Below are 17,960 nucleotides of genomic sequence, written 5' to 3'. Positions count from 1 at the left end.
AGAATCCTCTCATTACTCTCAGGTATAAATGTATTTTATAAACGTCTCATTTGGTTACATTTGGATTACTGAGTTTTAAAACCTCAGATGGAGAAGCTTGTCAATGAATAAGTAATTTATCATTGAGGATCAATAAAGTATATTCTCATCCATCCATCCATCCATCCATCCATCTTTTCCAGTTTTTATGTTTAAAATCTGCCATAAATTCGTGACATAATGAACAAATGTCAAATGTTTGGTTTCTTTTCTCTCTATTTAACAGTAAAATCAAACCTCACAGTAACTGAGATGGATAATAGCTGCTGTTAGCTGGTAGGTTATAAACAGCAGGGCTGGATTTAAACTGAAACATGTTTTTTATAAGATCATCCAGTTTGAACCAGAAACCACATTCCCTCTAAACACAAAACAGAAAAAAGACATTAAAGGCAGAAAATGTGAGATAACACCTTATTGTATCTTATTCTCATTAGAAAATAAATGATAAAAAGTGAAACCAATTAGAGGCTCCAGAATAATAAGGTTTCTCAGCAGCTTCAGTCACAAACAGGCTTTTACTCCAAAGCCAAAAACTCATTTTAATTAAAGTTTTAGATTAAGACAGTAAATTAAACACATTATTGCTGAAAATTTATCAGGGATTTGCTGAGTTTTAGAGACAGAAACATTAATGCTCTCATTAAAATCAGATTTCCTTCTATGATTCAAAACAATCTTCTCTGTCATCAGGAACTATAATTTTTTCAAGGATATAAATGTCCTTTATTTTTCTTTTATTATGAGAGTTGAAAAGTTTTAATCTGGTGCTTTGAGGAAGACCGTATTGGAGACCCATCCAACAGCAGGAAGTAGACCACAGTGCAATTGGACATGCATTGAACAGCCACACACTCACACACACATTCTGTCCAACATGGAAACTTAAGGACTCTGATCGAGGTACATTCACTCTCAGGGTCCAGCCACACACTCACACACACATTCTGTCCAACATGAAACTTCAGGACTCTGATAGAGGTACCTTCACTCTCAGGGTCCAGCCACACACTCACACACACATTGTCTGTTATTGACACTTCAGGAGGAACTAATGAAGTTATACCATTAGGGAACAGCCACACACTCACACCAGGTTCTGGAGGTTTTATTCAAACACCAACCCGGTATTAAGTTTTGGCTAATGCTAGAGTGCTACAACAACCCGGTATATAGCACTAGCTAACACTAGTACACAATACCATCATATTACTTTTTTAGCAGAAACAAATGCTAATATGCTGCACAAACATGGTATTTAGCAGTAGCTAAGACTAAAATGCTACAATAAGGCATTTATCTTAAACTATTGCTAAAGCACTACAATAACATAGTACTTAACAGGAGCTAATGCTAACACGCTACACCAACCTGGTGTATTTCTTCAAACCTCAATAGCAGCTCATGGAGGAGTTTGATCTGTTCACATTTCATCTGTCTGATGCCATACAGTCATGACACGGTAACATTTTTCACAAATATGTAAAAAACATTTTTAATAAAAGTTACACACTGCAGCTATAAATGCCTGAATTTGTTCAAACTACTAATTCTGCACTGAGAGTCCAGAGTTTATTCTGAGGGAAAAGACAAAGTGTCATCTTTTAATTTTACAAAAAAAAACAATGAACTGCTGGAAACTAATTTGGTGAGACAAACCTGCAATTAAATGACCCAAAGTTGTAGATTATATTTTTTCATCTTTCAACTTCATGGGATGGGAATGTTTTACTTTAACTACGACTTTCTGAAAGGCAGAGTTGATGAAAAATATTTTTAATCCAAATATTTAAATTTGAACAGGAAAAGAACAGAATGAGCAGCAAATTAACCAAATGCAGAAGAAGAAAAATGTTTTTATTTCTCTAAAACACATGAAGAAAAACTGCAGCAAATAAACAAAAGGAAGATTTAATATTCAAATCTGACGAGTTTAGAAAAATAGGAGCCGACAGAAACAGAAAATGTTCAGAGAGAAAAACTGATCAACATTTCAATGAAATCTGATGAATGAGAGGAAAAAATAAGAGAAACATCTTGATATTCAGTGTGAAGCTTTGACTGGAAACAAACAGGGAAACATAAGGATCCTGGAATAATACTGGAATAATCCTGGAATAATCCCAGCTTCCATCTTTAAAGGACTGGAAGAAAAAAAGGTTCCAAGGACTCAATCAGAAAAGTTTCACCAAGAAATAGATTGTAGAGATGAACTATCTGTTCAACAGTGAGAGAGTTTCTCTGACTGGAGGAAAATCTTTAGACTCAAATCAGCAAAGAAACAATGAAGAACCAGAACTGGTCCACCAGACTGTAAATCCAGGAATCAGAGGTTCAGTGAATGTGGTGTTGAAGGTGTGGAGGAGGATCAGTGAGTCAGAGGAGACTCTGTAGAAGGACAGAATGCCAGCAGGACAGTCCACATACACTGATACTCTGTTAGAGACGGAGGAGGAGGAGAGACGAGTTTCTATGTTATTGTGCCAGACAGAGTAACCATCGTCAGAGCATCTCAGACTCCAGGAATGATCATTCCTTCCAAACCTACAGTCTCCACTGTCTCCTTTCCTCCTGATTCTTCTGTAACTCACTGATATATAAACTATTCCTCTCCACTCGACCTCCCAGTAACAGCGACCAGTCAGACCAGTTCTACACAGCAGCTGATTCCAGTAATCAAATCTGTCTGGATGATCAGGATATGACTGAAACTCCTTCTCCCATGTCACCTTCCTGTTGTCTTCAGACAGTTTGAGTTTTCTGTTCACTGTGTTTGTGTTGATGGTGAGTTGACAGGAATCTGATGGAGAGAACAAACACAATCCAGCTGCAGTTATTGATCATTTATTGATCTTTGATGATGATCCTGAATGAGTGATGTGACAGTTTGAAGATGGTTGAATGTGAGCTGCTTTGTTGTCATGAATCAGATGAAAAACACACTTACACTTCCTCAGACCTGGTGTCAAGAATGGGCCTCCAGCAGGCTCCACCCTGAAAGGAGGAGGGGGGTCAGACCATCAGTCTCTTTCAGCAGCAAACATGGACATTACATGTCTCTCAGACACACATTGTCCTCCACTGAGACAGGAACAGTCCAACATCTGGATTGCAAACTGCAGTGGATGTAGGAAGGACAGTTGGTGCTGCTGCAGCACAACTCATTTCTCCAAACACAGGAAAAGCTCCAACAGAGAGGAGAAAGGAAATCCCTCAGTAACAACCTGAAGAAACTCACTGAAGCCTAAAAGGACATCAGGAAACTAAGGAAACATTTCTGGAAGCTCAACCTGATTTAATAATCAGCATTAAAATCCAATCAATCTAAACTCTGATCAACACCTGGATACCTGCTCCATCCACACTCCCACACACAGATGAAGGAATGAAACACTAAACAACCTGCTGCTGAAAACCTGCTGTGGCCTCACTGGAATATCCAGAAATACAAACATTAAAAAGGAGAAGCTGCATCACATTCAACAAAGAGTTCAACAAGAACCAAACATTTGATCTCTGAGCTCAGACTCACAAACCAGGGAGAGGCTTCCATCATCACACACCTCTGACAAACACCTCCAACCTTTCAGCACTTCCTCTACCAACCAGCACCACCAGGTGGCGCTATACACACTTGTGAGTTTAGTTCAAAATCTTGATTTCTCTCTCTGAACTTTTAAACATCCATCTGACCAACATGGAGTTACTTTTCTTCTCCTCTTTGCTCCTTGGGGCTGATTGGTCTGGAGCTCCATCAAATATTGTTTTAAAGTCCTTTCTGTCATCAGTAGATCATCATGGAAATCTAACTGAACTTCACTTTTATTCATTTAGTCAGAGTCCCTATTAAACTCTATTAAATCCATCCCACTCTTTCATTTTCCTTGTGAGCCGTTCTTAGTCAGGAGAATATTCCAGAAAACTGGGTAATGATCTCTGCCTCCAGATGAGGCGTCTAAATATTTAATGATCAAACTAAATATTTCTCTTCAAACTAAATGTTTCCCATCAGACTAAAGACGTTTCTCCTCTTCCTCCTCTATCAGACCTTCTCTGCTCCTGCAGCAGGTTCCTCCATACCTGAGAGCTTCCAGTCTCCAGTCTGGATCCTTCAGTCCAGCCGACAGCAGCTTCACTCCTGAGTCTCCTGGATGATTGTAGCTCAGGTCCAACTCTTTCAGATGGGAGGGGTTAAAGGTCAGAGCTGAGGCCAGAGAAGCACAGCCTTCCTCTGAGACCAAACAGCCTGATAAGCTGCAGACACACAATTCATCACATGATGAGAACATTGAGGTAGAGCCCAAGGTCTGAACTGGACATTTATAGGAGAGGAAAAAAGTCAATAAATTAACCTGTCAATAAGATGAAATAGTAATAACACTCTCATGTAGTTCTGTGTGTAATAAAAATCAACATTTGTCACATGTAGAACGGATCAGAATAGAAACATCCTTCATTGATCCACAGCAGGGAGTTCAGGTTTACCAGCAACAAGTTAAAATGGAAGAATCAGATATTCAAGAAAAGGTAAAAATAAATAATAATAGGAGACTGTAGAGTAATGACACATTTACAACAGAGGAATAATAATAATGCTGTACATTTAATAAAAACAGCATCAGTTTCAAAGAAATGTGCAGCTGAGTAGGGCATTTTATAACCATCTATAAGATGTGTATATTTGTATGTTAAACAGCAATAGACTATTTAAAAGAAATGTAAAAAGACACCAGGTAACAACCAGAATGTATATAATTAATGAGTTTGTTGGGAGCTAGGGCTGCACCGATTTATCGGTGCCAATTTCCTTAATTTTAGGAAATCAGTAATTGGCCGATTTTTACATGTGAAGCTGATCTCATCCACCGATGTTATCAACCTCGGCAAAAGTCTAAAAATCAACCACTGTGCTTTTCTTTTCTCCCGTGAGAAAAGTTTGACTGTCAAACCAGCCGACCAGCTCATGTCTGCACATTTACAGTTAACAATAGTCGTTCCATTGCTGCCAATTCAGTAACTTTCTTGATATATGGAGCAACATTTCAGACAAAAACATGGCATCAGCCAAAATCGGAATATGTAAGTTAGGCTTTTAAAAGATCTGTAATCTGTAATCGGCCAGAAAACTGCAATCGGTGCAGCCCTATTGGGAGCAGTTCTGGTTAGAAAGTCTAACATCTGCTGGGAGGAAGGATCTGCAATAAAGCTCATTTGTGCGCCGAGGATGCAGCAATCTGTCAAGTATCCAGAGTTACACTATCAATGAAGTCTGACCACTGCCTTTCTAAACACCTCTGTTCTTGGTTCTGTCAGCATGGAGGGAATGAAAACCAGCAACGTTTATGTGTAGAAACTTGTTAGTGACAGGAAGCCACTTGTTGCTCATCCTATCACAGTTCCAGGCTGGAATCCACTGAGTTCCTGAGAGCAAGACATTATTTCACAAATGTTTGTAAAAACAGTCTACATGCCTTGGTGCTACTTTCATAAACCTGTGGCCATGGAAGTTACTGGAGCACCTGATTCCCATCATTTGGATGGAGGTAAAATACTTTAGTCAATCTCTGCTAGCAGCTGGTGGATAGAAATCACCAGGATTGGTCACATTTTACCTGAGAGTCTCCAGGTTGCAGTTTGGACTCTTCAGTCCAGCTGAGAGAAGCTTCACTCCTGAATCCTGCAGGTTGTTGTTACTCAGGTCCAGTTCTCTGAGACTGGAGGACTGGGAACTGAGAACTGAGGACAGAGCTTCACAGCTTCTCTTTGAGAGGTTACAGCCACTCAGTCTGAGGAGACGGGGAGGAAAATCTGGTATTAAACAATTCATCAGGATTTATGTTCTTTCAAATCAACAATGTTTTTATTGGACAGAGAAGGAACCATCTGATTTTACACAACCTTTATATTTGTTGTGAACTGGTTCATTCTATAGTTGGGCCTCCAGCCTTAAATGACAGAACTACAGGTAACAAGGAGGTTGGAAAGAGAATTATAAAATTACACAATTAACTATATTAATCCATTTCAATGTTAACATAAAGTGGAGAAGTTATGCTGCTTGAATATGTAACATTATGTTCAGCTGCTGAAGGAAGTCTGTTTCTTTTTTGCTCATCCCCCCCAGTGGGACACTTTGAAGAGACAAAGCACCAAAATATAAACTGAAACATGAATATTTACCTCATAATTAGCAGATTTCTACCCATCAACAATACCTGCAGTAACAATGTGTGTCCTTACAGAGCTTTGTTGGAGGCTTTAACCACTGGCAGCAGCCTCAGAAGAGCCTCCTCTGAAGCAGAGTATTTCTTCAGGTCAAACACATCCAGATCTTTTCCTGATGACACTAAGATGAAACCCAGAGCTGACCACTGAGCAGGAGACAGTTTATCTGTGGAGAGACTTCCTGAACTCAGAGTCTGTTGGATCTCCTCCACTAGAGAACGATCATTCAGTTCATTCAGACAGTGGAACAGATTGATGCTTTTCTCTGCAGACACATTCTCACTGATCTTCTTCTTGATGTACTGAACTGTTTCCTGATTGGGCTGTGAGCTACTTCCTGTCTGTGTCAGCAGACCTTGTAGGAGTCTCTGATTGGTCTGCAGTGAAAGTCCCAGGAGGAAACGGAGGAACAAGTCCAGGTGTCCATTTGGACTCTGTAAGGCCTGGTCAACAGCTCTCTGATGGAGAGACTTTAGTTTAGGTTTATTAAATAATGAAGACTTTTTAGATGTTTGTGTTTCTTCCATCAGGTTGACTGCAGACTTGATGAAGGTCCGATGAACATGAAGAGCAGCCAGAAACTCCTGAACACTCAGATGGACGAAGCAGAACACCTTGTCCTGGTACAGCCCTCTCTCCTCTCTAAAGATCTGTGTGAACACTCCTGAGTACACTGAGGCTGCTCTGATATCGATGCCACACTCTGTCAGGTCTGATCCATAGAAGATCAGGTTTCCTTTCTGCAGCTGATCAAAAGCCAGTTTTCCCAGAGACTTGATCATCTTCCTGCTCTCTGGACTCCAGTGTGGATCTGTTTCAGCTCCTCCATCATACTTGACCTTCTTCACTTTGGTCTGAACCACCAGGAAGTGGATGTACATCTCAGTCAGGGTTCTGGGCAGCTCTCCTCCCTCTCTGGTCTCCAACACATCCTCCAGAACTGTAGCAGTGATCCAGCAGAAGACTGGGATGTGGCACATGATGTGGAGGCTTCGTGACGTCTTCATGTGGGAGATGATCCTGCTGGCCTGCTGCTCATCTCTGAATCTCTTCCTGAAGTACTCCTCCTTCTGGGGGTCATTGAACCCTCTGACCTCTGTCACCATGCCAACACACTGAGGAGGGATCTGATTGGCTGCTGCAGGTCGTGTGGTTATCCAGAGGAGAGCAGAGGGAAGCAGTTTCCCCCTGATGAGGTTTGTCAGCAGAACATCCACTGAGCTGGACTCTGTAGCATCAGTCAGGATCTCCTTGTTGTGGAAGTCCAGAGGAAGTCGACTCTCATCCAAGCCATCAAAGATGAACAGAACCTGGAAGTGTTCAAAGCTGCAGATTCCTTTGGTTTCAGTAAAGAAGTGATGAACAACTTCCACCAAGCTGAACTTTTTCTCTCTCAGCACATTCAGCTCTCTGAAGGTGAATGGAAATATGAAGTGGATGTTCTGGTGGGCTTTGTCTTCAGCCCAGTCCAGAGTGAACTTCTGTGTTAAGACTGTTTTCCCAATGCCAGCCACTCCCTTTGTCATCACTGTTCTGATTGGTTGATCTCTTCCAGGTGGGACTTTAAAGATGTCTTCTTGTCTGATTGTTGTTTCTGGTCTGTGTGGTTTCCTGGATGCTGTTTCAATCTGTCTGACCTCATGTTCATCATTGACCTCTCCAGTCCCTCCCTCTGTGATGTAGAGCTCTGTGTAGATCTGGTTCAGAAGGGTTGGACTTCCTGCTTTAGCAATCCCCTCAAACACAGACTGGAACTTCTTCTTCAGACCAGATTTAAGTTGATGTTGACAAACTGCAGCAAAATGTTCTAAAGTAATACAAAAAGTAAAATCAGGGATGAAACAAAAAATACCTTCTGAAGATGATTTAAATAAATGTGATTCCATTTCTTCAGACATCAGTAAATGTGTCATTTATCCATCAGGTCAAATCTTTGTAGAAATCCTCTTACTGCTCTGCAGACGGTCAGCCAGCTCCTCCTGCTTCATCCTCCTCAGGAAGTTCAGTGTGATCTTCATCACTGCCTCTCTGCTGCTCCTCCTCTGCTCTTCATCATCATCCTCTCTCTGACTCTCTGAGCATTCTGGGTAATCTGGACTCAGAACCTTGTGGATCTTCTTCAGCTCGTTCTTCACAAAAGTGACAATGTTTTCCTCCAGCAGCTGGAACAGAATAATAGATGAAGGAAACATCAGACTGAAATCATGGAGCCAAACACCAGATGGATGTTGGACAGACTGACAGTCCTCTGGTCTACAAAGTGCAGCATGGAGACGACTGTGAACAGAACCATGGAAAAGTAGTTGTTGTTCATGTACAGACCATAAATATGGAGTCCAGCTGTGTTTGATGCTGCTGGGCAGACGGACCACTGGGAACCTCTGAGCTCTGCTGGTCCACTCTGTGGAGGAACCAGGAACAATCAGGAAGGCAGCAAATATTCATCCAGCAATATTTACTAATAAAATAACTAAGAGTGTCACATTAAAGCAGAAAACAGAGAATCACATGAACATAATACAAAGAAGTTAGAAAGAGGAAGATGAACTACAAGGATGAAGACCAGTAACACCAGTAGACATTTTAAAAAGTTGGTGCTGAACTTGGACTTCAAACTGTCCACACTGTCAGCAGATCTGATGCTGGTGGAGACAGAGTCCCAGAGCTTGGGGACAGTGGAAGTGAAGGCTCTGTCCACACAGGTCTTCAGGACAGTGTGGGACATCCATCAGGTTCTGATGACTGGATCTGAGGTGATGTGGACATGGAGGAGCTCTGAGATATGTGGGTGTGTCCATGTGGGATCCTCTCCTGGATGTTCTAGAGGATTTAAAATGGATCCTGTAGATCCTGGAAGCCAGTGAGCTCACATTATATCTGTCCACACAGAGACAATCAGAAGGTAAAGGTCCATGAAGTGATATCTGGATGTGAGCAGTGAACCAGATGATCCAAGTAAAGATTTAATGTTCCTGCTGATCCACTAAGAACCAGCAGAACCTCTGATGGTCCACATCAGCTCAGTCTGGTTGAGTTCCAGCAGATCTCACCAACCACATCATGAAGCTTTCCTTCCTGCTGAACTGATCTCACAATGCACACAGGAACCAAGTCCTGATGGACCAGACTGGTTTACCAGGTATTTCCCAGTGGGTGGTGGATATGTGTCCCACTGTTAGTCTGACATGGAGCCAGGAAGCAGCAGAACATCATCATCATCACCCAGAGATGAAGATATGAAGGTGTTTTCATTAGAACAGAGCAGCTGGTTTAGATAATGGATCAAAACTCTGTAAATATAACTGGGAACATCTGAAACTTACTGATTCAGTTTACAGCAGTTAGAAACAGCTCACCTCTCTGATGGTGGAGATCCAGGAGATTTAAAGTCAATGAACTTATCCTTTGACCTGTCGCTCTTAAAAGACACACAGCTGGGTTCTGGTTCTGGTTCTGATTTGACCCTCTGATGAATCCTGATAGAAAAATTTAATTAAAATATTTCTGTGTATTTTTTCTGTAAAGTTTATTTTGAATGTGGAACATTTTAAAATACTGAGCTTTGAGACCCAACAGAACCAGACAGGTCATCAACTTGATGCTCTAAATGATTCCCATCAGAACCGGTCCAATCCTCCAACATTTTCCTGATCATTGATCCTCCTGAATAAATTCCAGCCTTGTTTAAAGAGCAGAAAGATCTGATTCTCAGACAAACATGTTGGTTTAAATGACTGATAGAAGTTTGATGATCTTAGTGTTGAGCTCTGACATGGAGAAGAACCAGGAGTCGTTTCCACTCTGACCATCCAAGGAGGATCTGATGGAGCTGCATTCAGAACCAGATGGTCCGATAGAGACCATCTGGTTCTGAATCAGATCCACTTGAGGTATAATTTAGATTAAATGCAGAAATGGTTGATGATCCATGATGTTTGAACCGCAGAGTTGAAACTGGAATCATATAATTATTTAATGGATGTCTAATCGTCCAGCGTTAATCTGTTTATTGTCAGATGCTAAAAATCTGATTTATTGATTCATTGATTTTGAGAACAATCTAAATATCAACCTAGAAATGAAATTCACTGATGGATTTGTGTATTTGTGTTAATATTAATATTGGACAAAGTGCATGATTTTGTTTCATTTGGAAACATGAAGTTGATGCAGAACTTGGTATCGTCACATGGCCACAATGACAGATAAAGAGATCAGCAGTTAGAAACAGCTCACCTCTCTGATGGTGGAGATCCAGGAGATTTAAATTCAATCCAATGATCCTTTGACCTGTTGCTCTTAAAGGACACACAGCTGGGTTCTGGTTCTGGTTCTGGTCTGAGTCTCTGATGGATCCTGACAGAAACATGATGATTAAAACTGAATCTGTTCAGTCTGGATGAAGCAGCAAAGAGGAGCAGCAGCAGCTTCATCACCACGTCTGTTTTGGCCTGATATAGTGAACGCTGTGTGAAAAGGGCTGTGGACAGTTAGAGATGGTGACCTCACCTCTGACCTTTGCTCTGGCTCTCATCTTCCCCACACAGAGTGGTTTTAGAGGGAGGGACTCCCTCCTCTCTGTCCTCACACTGATCCATGCTGCTGAATTCACATCAGCTCACACACACTTTCTAGCTTCACCTGCAGAGGAAACACACATCATTCATCTGCACATCAACTCTGATCATCCTTTACATCATTAGTGCTGGAAAAAGATCAGCTGCTCCTCCTCTGATTGGCTCTTCTTCTCTGCTTCATATCAGTGTCAGGTGAATGCAGTCAGACAGCAGAGAGGCAGAGGAAGCTGCATCAGCTGCTGCACTTCTACTATCAGTCCACTAGATGGAGACATGGAGCAGCATTTACATTCACTGATTCACTCTGACTGAATACCAAGAACTGAACATGTGCTCCATAAATACTTGATGATGTGACTGAATGAAACACATTTGAATAATAATACTTTATTTTAAAGGATGCGGCAGAAAACTGCTGTGTATGAGGTTAACTGTTTAAACTTGAGGACTCTTTCATGAAAGTAAGATACAGAAATCCAGGATAAGAGATAAATCCAGGCTTGACATAACACCATCAGTTCATTCTAGATTTTTCCGTTTCACAAAGTCCAAACCAATCTAAGGAAGTGTGTCTATATTGAGCCAGGTCTAAATAAATTAGATGAACGCTCATTCACACATTTCTTCAAGAGACCATGAGATCAATCACAGGTTCACTGATGCTATAACAAATAAATTGCGTACGCTATACCTTTCACCAAACATACAATCTTTTACAATGGAGAATTGTGAAGAATTGAATCACGTCAAACTGAAGGACAAACTGCTGTTGGAGCCAAATATGTGTATTTTTGGTGGTTTGGTCACTAGGTGGGGCTGTCAGCTCCAGTATATGAACCAAGAGGCGACAGGTGCTCAACAGTTGACAGGTTTTGACTGCTGTGGTGGAGTCATTGTTAACATTGTTGCTGTGTATCATGGAATAAATGGATTTTGTTAACAAACGATTCATCTGACTGGAACAGATTTTGAATTTGGACTTAAAGACGATCTGGGATTGACTTTACAAATGTACAACATTAGCCGCTCAGCGCGTCATAACTAAGCAGCAACAGGTCAACGCTTAACTGATTCAGTATTAAACTGGCTGCTACAATAATAAACAGTAGTGGTGGATTGAGTACATAATTAGCTCAACACAGACATTTTGAAACCATTCTTAACTAAAAACCATCATAATCATGTCTGTCATTTGCTCAAATGAACAACTTTAAACTCATAAATTAACAATGGAAGTGAATATGATCATGTGAATCTGACAGTGGGTTGGTTTTCTCTTCCTCTTCTCTGTGATGCAGATGGTTTTTATTCTCCCTCCCTCATCTGCTCTGCTTTTTGCTCTGTGTGCTGTGCTATCTTTCTTAGAGCTTCTGTTTGCACATCTTCCAAATTACAAATTCAATCCATATTGAGTTTGGATCTGGTCTCAATGAGAAGATTGGGCAAAGGTCAGCCCTCCTGCCTCAATGGGACATTTGCATCTGGATAAATGATGGACTCCTGGGAGAAGGAAAACCCTGAGTCTGTCCATATTGTTGGTTTGCCAATGTTTAAAATGCACGTAATTTAATTTTTGGTAACAGGGTTTCTGCTTTTTGGACCTGGAAGGTACCTCACATATCCTGAAGTTTGGGAAATGTTGGCAGCTATTCTGGCCATTGAGAGGCTGATCGGTTCATACAATGAAATGCTTTGCTGTGAACACTCAGACTCAGATGTGTGAGCAGAACCAGACAGGAAGTGATTCTTGTTGAGAACCACAGCTCAGTTCCAGTTCCTGAAACTTGCTGGCAGGAAGGAACAGACCTTGCAGAAGTTGCCATCTCAGCTTGGTGAGATTGATCATCAGTTTGTCTGTCTGGAGTCGCCATTAAAATGTAACAGTAAAACTTTAAGGTAGATGGGGAACTTGGCCTGATCCTAATTAAATTATTGTCAATCAAAATCAATCAGTCAAATTTTATTTGCATAGCACATTTCAGCAGCAAGGCATTTCAAAGTGCTATATATCATCAGAAACACAGAAACACAAAGTCATGCAACATAGAATGTACAATCAAAACATTACATCAAGTCATTCAATTTGTAATTGATTTTTTCAAATAAAACTCTAAACAGGTGGGTTTTAAGTTGAGATTTAAAGGCACACAGTGTTTCAGCTGTTTTACAGTTTTCTGGAAGTTTGTTCCAGATTTGTGGTGCATAGAAGCTGAATGCTGCTTCTCCTCGTTTGGTTCTGGTTCTGGGGATGCAGAGCAGAACCAGAACCTGAGGGGTCTAGACGGTTGGTACAGCAATAACAGATCTTTAATGTATTGTGGTGCTAAACCGTTCAGTGATTTATAAACTAACAACAGTATTTTAAAGTCTATTCTCTGAGCTACAGGGAGCCAGTGTAGGGACTTTAAAACTGGTGTTATGTCTCTATCTTCCTGGTTTTAGTGAGAACAGCAGCAGCAGCTTCTGGATCAGCTGCAGCTGTTTGATTGGTTTATTAGTCAGACCTGTGAAGACGCTGTTGCAGTAATCAATACGGCTAAAGATAAACGCATGGATGAGTTTCTCTAGATCTCGCTGAGACATTAGTCCTCTAATCCTGGAGATGTTCTTCAGGTGACAGAAGGCCGACTTTGTAACTGTCTTTATGTGGCTCTGAAGGTTCAGGTCAGAGTCCATCACTACTCCCAGGTTTTGGGCTGATCGCTGGTTTTGTCATCTGAATCTGACTCCCCTTGTGTCAGTCCTGAAGGCTGGCTATCTCAAATTATCCTGGATGTTATGAACAAGACGCTCTAAGGACCTGAACCAGAGCTCTACCTGTAGCTGATGGACAGTGTTCACTGACTTACTTGCAAATACACAAAGAACAGCTATAAACACAAACTCTAAACTCACTGTCTTTGCCGCCCCCCGTCCCTCATCATGTCCCTGTACTGCAGCCTGTTGCAATGAACCAAGTAGCTGCGTTGCTCACTTGGGCTTCCTGTTCTGGGACCCGCCCACCACCATCACCCTCTTCTCTCTCACTTCTCCTGCTCCTGAACCACAGGCTCTGTTTTTATGTTGGTAACATAAAAAAAACTTTTCATGTGCAGAGGTTTGTCACAACCTGAGACTTTAGACAAACTTACAACAGCAAAATATGGATCATTTTAAAATTGGTAATAGTTTTACTACCATCATAATGTTAAAAAACAAGTAGTACATGACTGAATGCCAACATGAATTTGCAGTATTTTACTGCAGGGTGAAAAAAGACCAAAACAGGCAGATAAGAAGGTGGAATCAATGACAAACATTCTGGTTTCTGATAGGTGTGAAGCACCAGGATTAACTAATTATGAATGTTAGTGTGATTTGGAGCAGGATAGGAGAACAGGATGAAACGTCATTACAACCTTTTGTGAAACAAAATCAAGGCTTTATTAAGGCAGGTTACCTTAAAAATCCTGGCTTAATCTGCTTTTCTTGTTTTGTGAAACAGAACTGAAACTTTGAATTCAGGATAAAAACAGAGATCAGCTGTTCGTGTTGTTTGCAGTTCATCACTAATCTAATGATCCTGAAAAGTAACATTTAAAAGGAAGAGATGAAACTTTGAGCTGAAATCAAAAGTGAATCTTTTCTCCAAACTTCAGAGAGAAAAAACAAACAGGAAAGTTTCTGAAGACAAAGTTTAAATAGGAAACAAATCAAACTTACAGTTTGTTCAAACGATCCAAGAGATGAAGAAGAAGATCTGAACAACAGACTGACTTTAAACTGAAAGTAAATGTGAGGGATATTATGACTGATGATGTCACAACTCACATGGTTTTTAGTTTCTTCTTTCAAAGCCGCAAAACCAGAAAGTAGATCTGAAAATGAGCCCAGAAACCAGAACAGCTGATTTATTCATGATACAGTAACTGGTCAGAATATAAATACAAACAGAAAATAATCAGAAACTCAAACAAACTAAACTGTAGTTCTTAACATCACCACATTACTGCAGCTGAAACCACACGTTGTTATAATATAGATTATTAATATAGCTCCTATATAATCATTGATCATCATGTCAGTGAGGTGAGCAGAGTGAGGACAGTCTCTGGTTAAACCAGGATCAGCTGAGCAGGTTCTGCTGATCCAGGTTCAAACCCTGATTTCATTTCAATCATCAACCTGAATCTAAAGTCAGATCAGCAGCAGAAGGTGGCAGCTTGTTCCAGACTCATTATTTACACATGCAGCTGTTTTCCAGCTGTTCTCCACAGCTGGAGGGAGGGAGGGGGGATGTTTGGAGGAGAGAACCTGAACATTCAGCCTCCAGGTTTTACAGCTGGATTCTGACCTCAGCAGCTGGAACAACGACACAGATGAAACCAGAGACTCCTGGAAAATGGATGTTTGGATCTGATCAGGTCTGCAGATTCACTGACTGGGATTTATTCAGAAAATGTCTCAGAGCTGAGAAGAGCTGAGCTTCTTCAGACTGAATGCTGGGAAATCTTCACTCCTCCCATTCAGGGATGTTCAGGTTCTGAACTTTAACAACTAGAATCAGTTGGAAACATCAGGAATTTGGTCCATTAAAGTGTTAATAATAAAATCAAACCTTCTGCTGTTAGTTGAGTAAAGTCTGTTTCCACTAAGAACTGTGAGCGTTTCCTCCAGTCTGTGTTCGGCTTTAATCTCCTGCAGGAAACCAAACCTCCACGTCTCGATTGGAGTCGCCGTGGCAACGCCTTTCAGACATCAGGATGGTGGGTTGAGACTGGATGAGAGCCGATGAGTTGTTTTTATTTAGTGGCAGAGCTGCATTCATCCATTCATCATCCCAGTTTTCCTGCCATGCAGATTAATCTCCACTAATCTGAAGCTTGGAGACCAAAATGTCACAAACTGGGATTAAGAGAGTTGAGATGTTGAAATCTGTCACATTTAGAAAAGAAGCTTCATGATGCTATGATTTGTTCATCTGAACAACTTTTTAAAATATTTACTCTTTATAACAAATCAAACTGATCAGATTTATTATTTTGAAGCAACAACCATCAGTTTAATTGATCAATTATGTTATTGGCAAACTAATATAAAGTAAACTGATGTATGGAAGAACAAACATGCCTCAGTCAAGATAATCACCATTCATATCATATTTATAACCACATTAGCTAACAAAGCTAACATCTTGTATTCCACACATGTAAAGATTATAACCTTTAGATTAAAATGTGTAGAAAATTATAAACTTATGTCCAGTTTTATTTGCTACAACAGAGTTTTAGGGCCAAACTAAGGAAAAAATATCAAATAAAATACAAACCAAGTCTGTCTGTGTGGTGATAAAATGATCCTAAGTTCCCATCAGCTGATCATGTTATATTAATGCTTGTGAACTCTGACCTGAAGATCCTGTTTGGGTTAAACACACACAAGGTTGGAAGTTGTTTTCCTGCAGCTGAAGGGAACCAGACTGTCTCTGCATGTTCTGGATCCTGGATATAAAACCTACATGTTGACTCTTCCTGTTGGAGCTTTTCATCCTGAACTGATTCATTACTGATCGTCTTACAGGCTCTCTGCATTCTGCACAAGATACAAATAAACCTGATGGACTGATTTCATCTAACAGCTTGGAAATTAATGTTTTCCTCAACAGTTTGGTGCCGACCTGGACACTCGGCTCCAGCCTCAAACCTGGATTAGGATTAAGGAGACGAGGGCTGCTGGTCGGCTCCACGGCTCCAGAGCTGAGATCAACGAACTCAATCCACTGATATCTGCTGAGACTCACTCAGGGAATAAACTAACTTACTAATTATAAATGATAAAATACTAAAGGATCCTAATGACCTTTTTCCCTGAGGATTGAGATTGACCAGATTAATAGAGATTACAAGAGAAAGAAAAAATAATAGGAAAAGAACAAAGAATAAAAGTAAGAGAAGAAGAGAAGACAGATCTTTGTAAAGATTATTTTCTTGAAGATTCCTGCAGGGTGTCTGACAAAGAAATTGAAACTTATAGATATTTTTTAGTTTTTCTTGGAAAGCTGAATAAAAACCTTTACAGAGTTTTGATGGAACCACAGGTTCTAGGATGATTCCTAGTCAAAGTCCTTATGGGAGGATAAGGCAGGTATTTACTAGAGTTTTGGTTTTAAATTCAGGGAACCAAACCTTTAGAGAATCCTAAAGACTTTATCAGAAATAAAAACCTGTTAGAGGATGAAGAGGCAGAGCGACCTCAAAGCTGATTGGTTGGATTCTGTGGAGACGTTTGCAGTCTAAAGAGGAAATCCCACCTATTCAGAAGAAATGGGTCTGAGTGGTTCCTGGGTCTTTTCTCCTCCTCAGGGTGAATCGATTCACTATATAATAATGAAATATGGAGAAAAAAGTTTGCATGATGTGAATGAATGGATGAAAAGTGTCATTTCTCCTGTTCATTGAAGCTGATGGTTTAAAAGGAAAAGAAAGATAATTAGAAGCAGAGGAAGAAACTGAGGCAAAGAAACGAGAAACGAAGAGTCGAGTTGATCCTGAGAAACAAGGAAAGTTTGGAAAGTTGGATGAAAGAGAGAAAGAAGAGAAAGACAGAAAAATGATGAACAGATGGAAATGCTTCTATTTCTGAACATAAATCTTTTGTGGATAAATTACAGGCCTTAATATGTTTTAGTGTGCTTGAATCAGCAAATGATTTTATTTTGAAAAGGAGGATAATAAGTGACTAAAACAATCATGAAAAGGAAAAATAAGATGTAAATATTTATATAAACAATAAAAACAACAAAACAAACTAATGGATTTCTATTTGCTTCTTCTTCTCTCCTCTGTCTGAGCCTCACTGTGGTGCATCTGACCTCTGACCTCAACTCCTCAGCCCTGTCCTCCATGGACCAGATGACGTCCCTCTCACACCACCAGCTGATCAAAGTGATCCAGTAGATCCAGTGGATCAACAAGATGAGGAAGATGAAGAAAACCTTCATCACCTCCAGGCTCTGAAGTTTCTGTTGATCCTGATTTATTTGACACCAGAGAACTGATGAGACATGTCCATTCAGGGGACGACTGTCTGTCTCCTGTTGGACATTTGGACTGAAACTGTGTGTGACTGAGCTTTAACAAC

The 17,960-nt window shown here is 40.4% G+C and overlaps 2 protein-coding genes across 3 annotated transcripts in view; both read right to left on the bottom strand.

The window, feature by feature from the left end:
• Window positions 1-1,875: 1,875 nt before the first annotated feature.
• Window positions 1,876-5,004, bottom strand: LOC148156139 (stonustoxin subunit beta-like). Its single transcript, XM_088011366.1, has 2 exons — window positions 4,989-5,004; window positions 1,876-2,866 (listed from the first exon to the last, which is right to left on the bottom strand). Exons 1-2 carry the CDS (start codon window positions 5,002-5,004, stop codon window positions 2,310-2,312), a joined length of 573 nt encoding a protein of 190 aa, XP_087867492.1. The 3' UTR covers window positions 1,876-2,309.
• Window positions 3,711-17,960, bottom strand: part of LOC148156134 (NLR family CARD domain-containing protein 3-like) — a 49,807-nt gene continuing 35,557 nt past the window's right edge. The window contains exons 1-3 of one of the 2 annotated variants that reach the window (XM_088010611.1): window positions 8,216-8,733; window positions 6,280-8,071; window positions 3,711-5,825 (exon numbers count right to left, since the gene is read on the bottom strand). In XM_088010611.1, the coding sequence (XP_087866737.1) occupies window positions 5,648-5,825; window positions 6,280-8,071; window positions 8,216-8,456 (2,211 nt within the window). In that variant the 5' untranslated portion in view covers window positions 8,457-8,733 and the 3' untranslated portion in view covers window positions 3,711-5,647. Of the gene's footprint in view, window positions 5,826-6,279; window positions 8,072-8,215; window positions 8,734-17,960 lie in introns of those variants that run through there. The other variant, XM_088010614.1, reaches the window with a different exon arrangement.

Source organism: Poecilia mexicana, unplaced genomic scaffold (assembly GCF_051168715.1).
Source record: "Poecilia mexicana isolate PSO_F unplaced genomic scaffold, ASM5116871v1 scaffold_12, whole genome shotgun sequence".
Lineage (NCBI taxonomy): Eukaryota > Metazoa > Chordata > Actinopteri > Cyprinodontiformes > Poeciliidae > Poecilia > Poecilia mexicana.
This window is presented reverse-complemented; position numbering and strand designations above follow the sequence as displayed.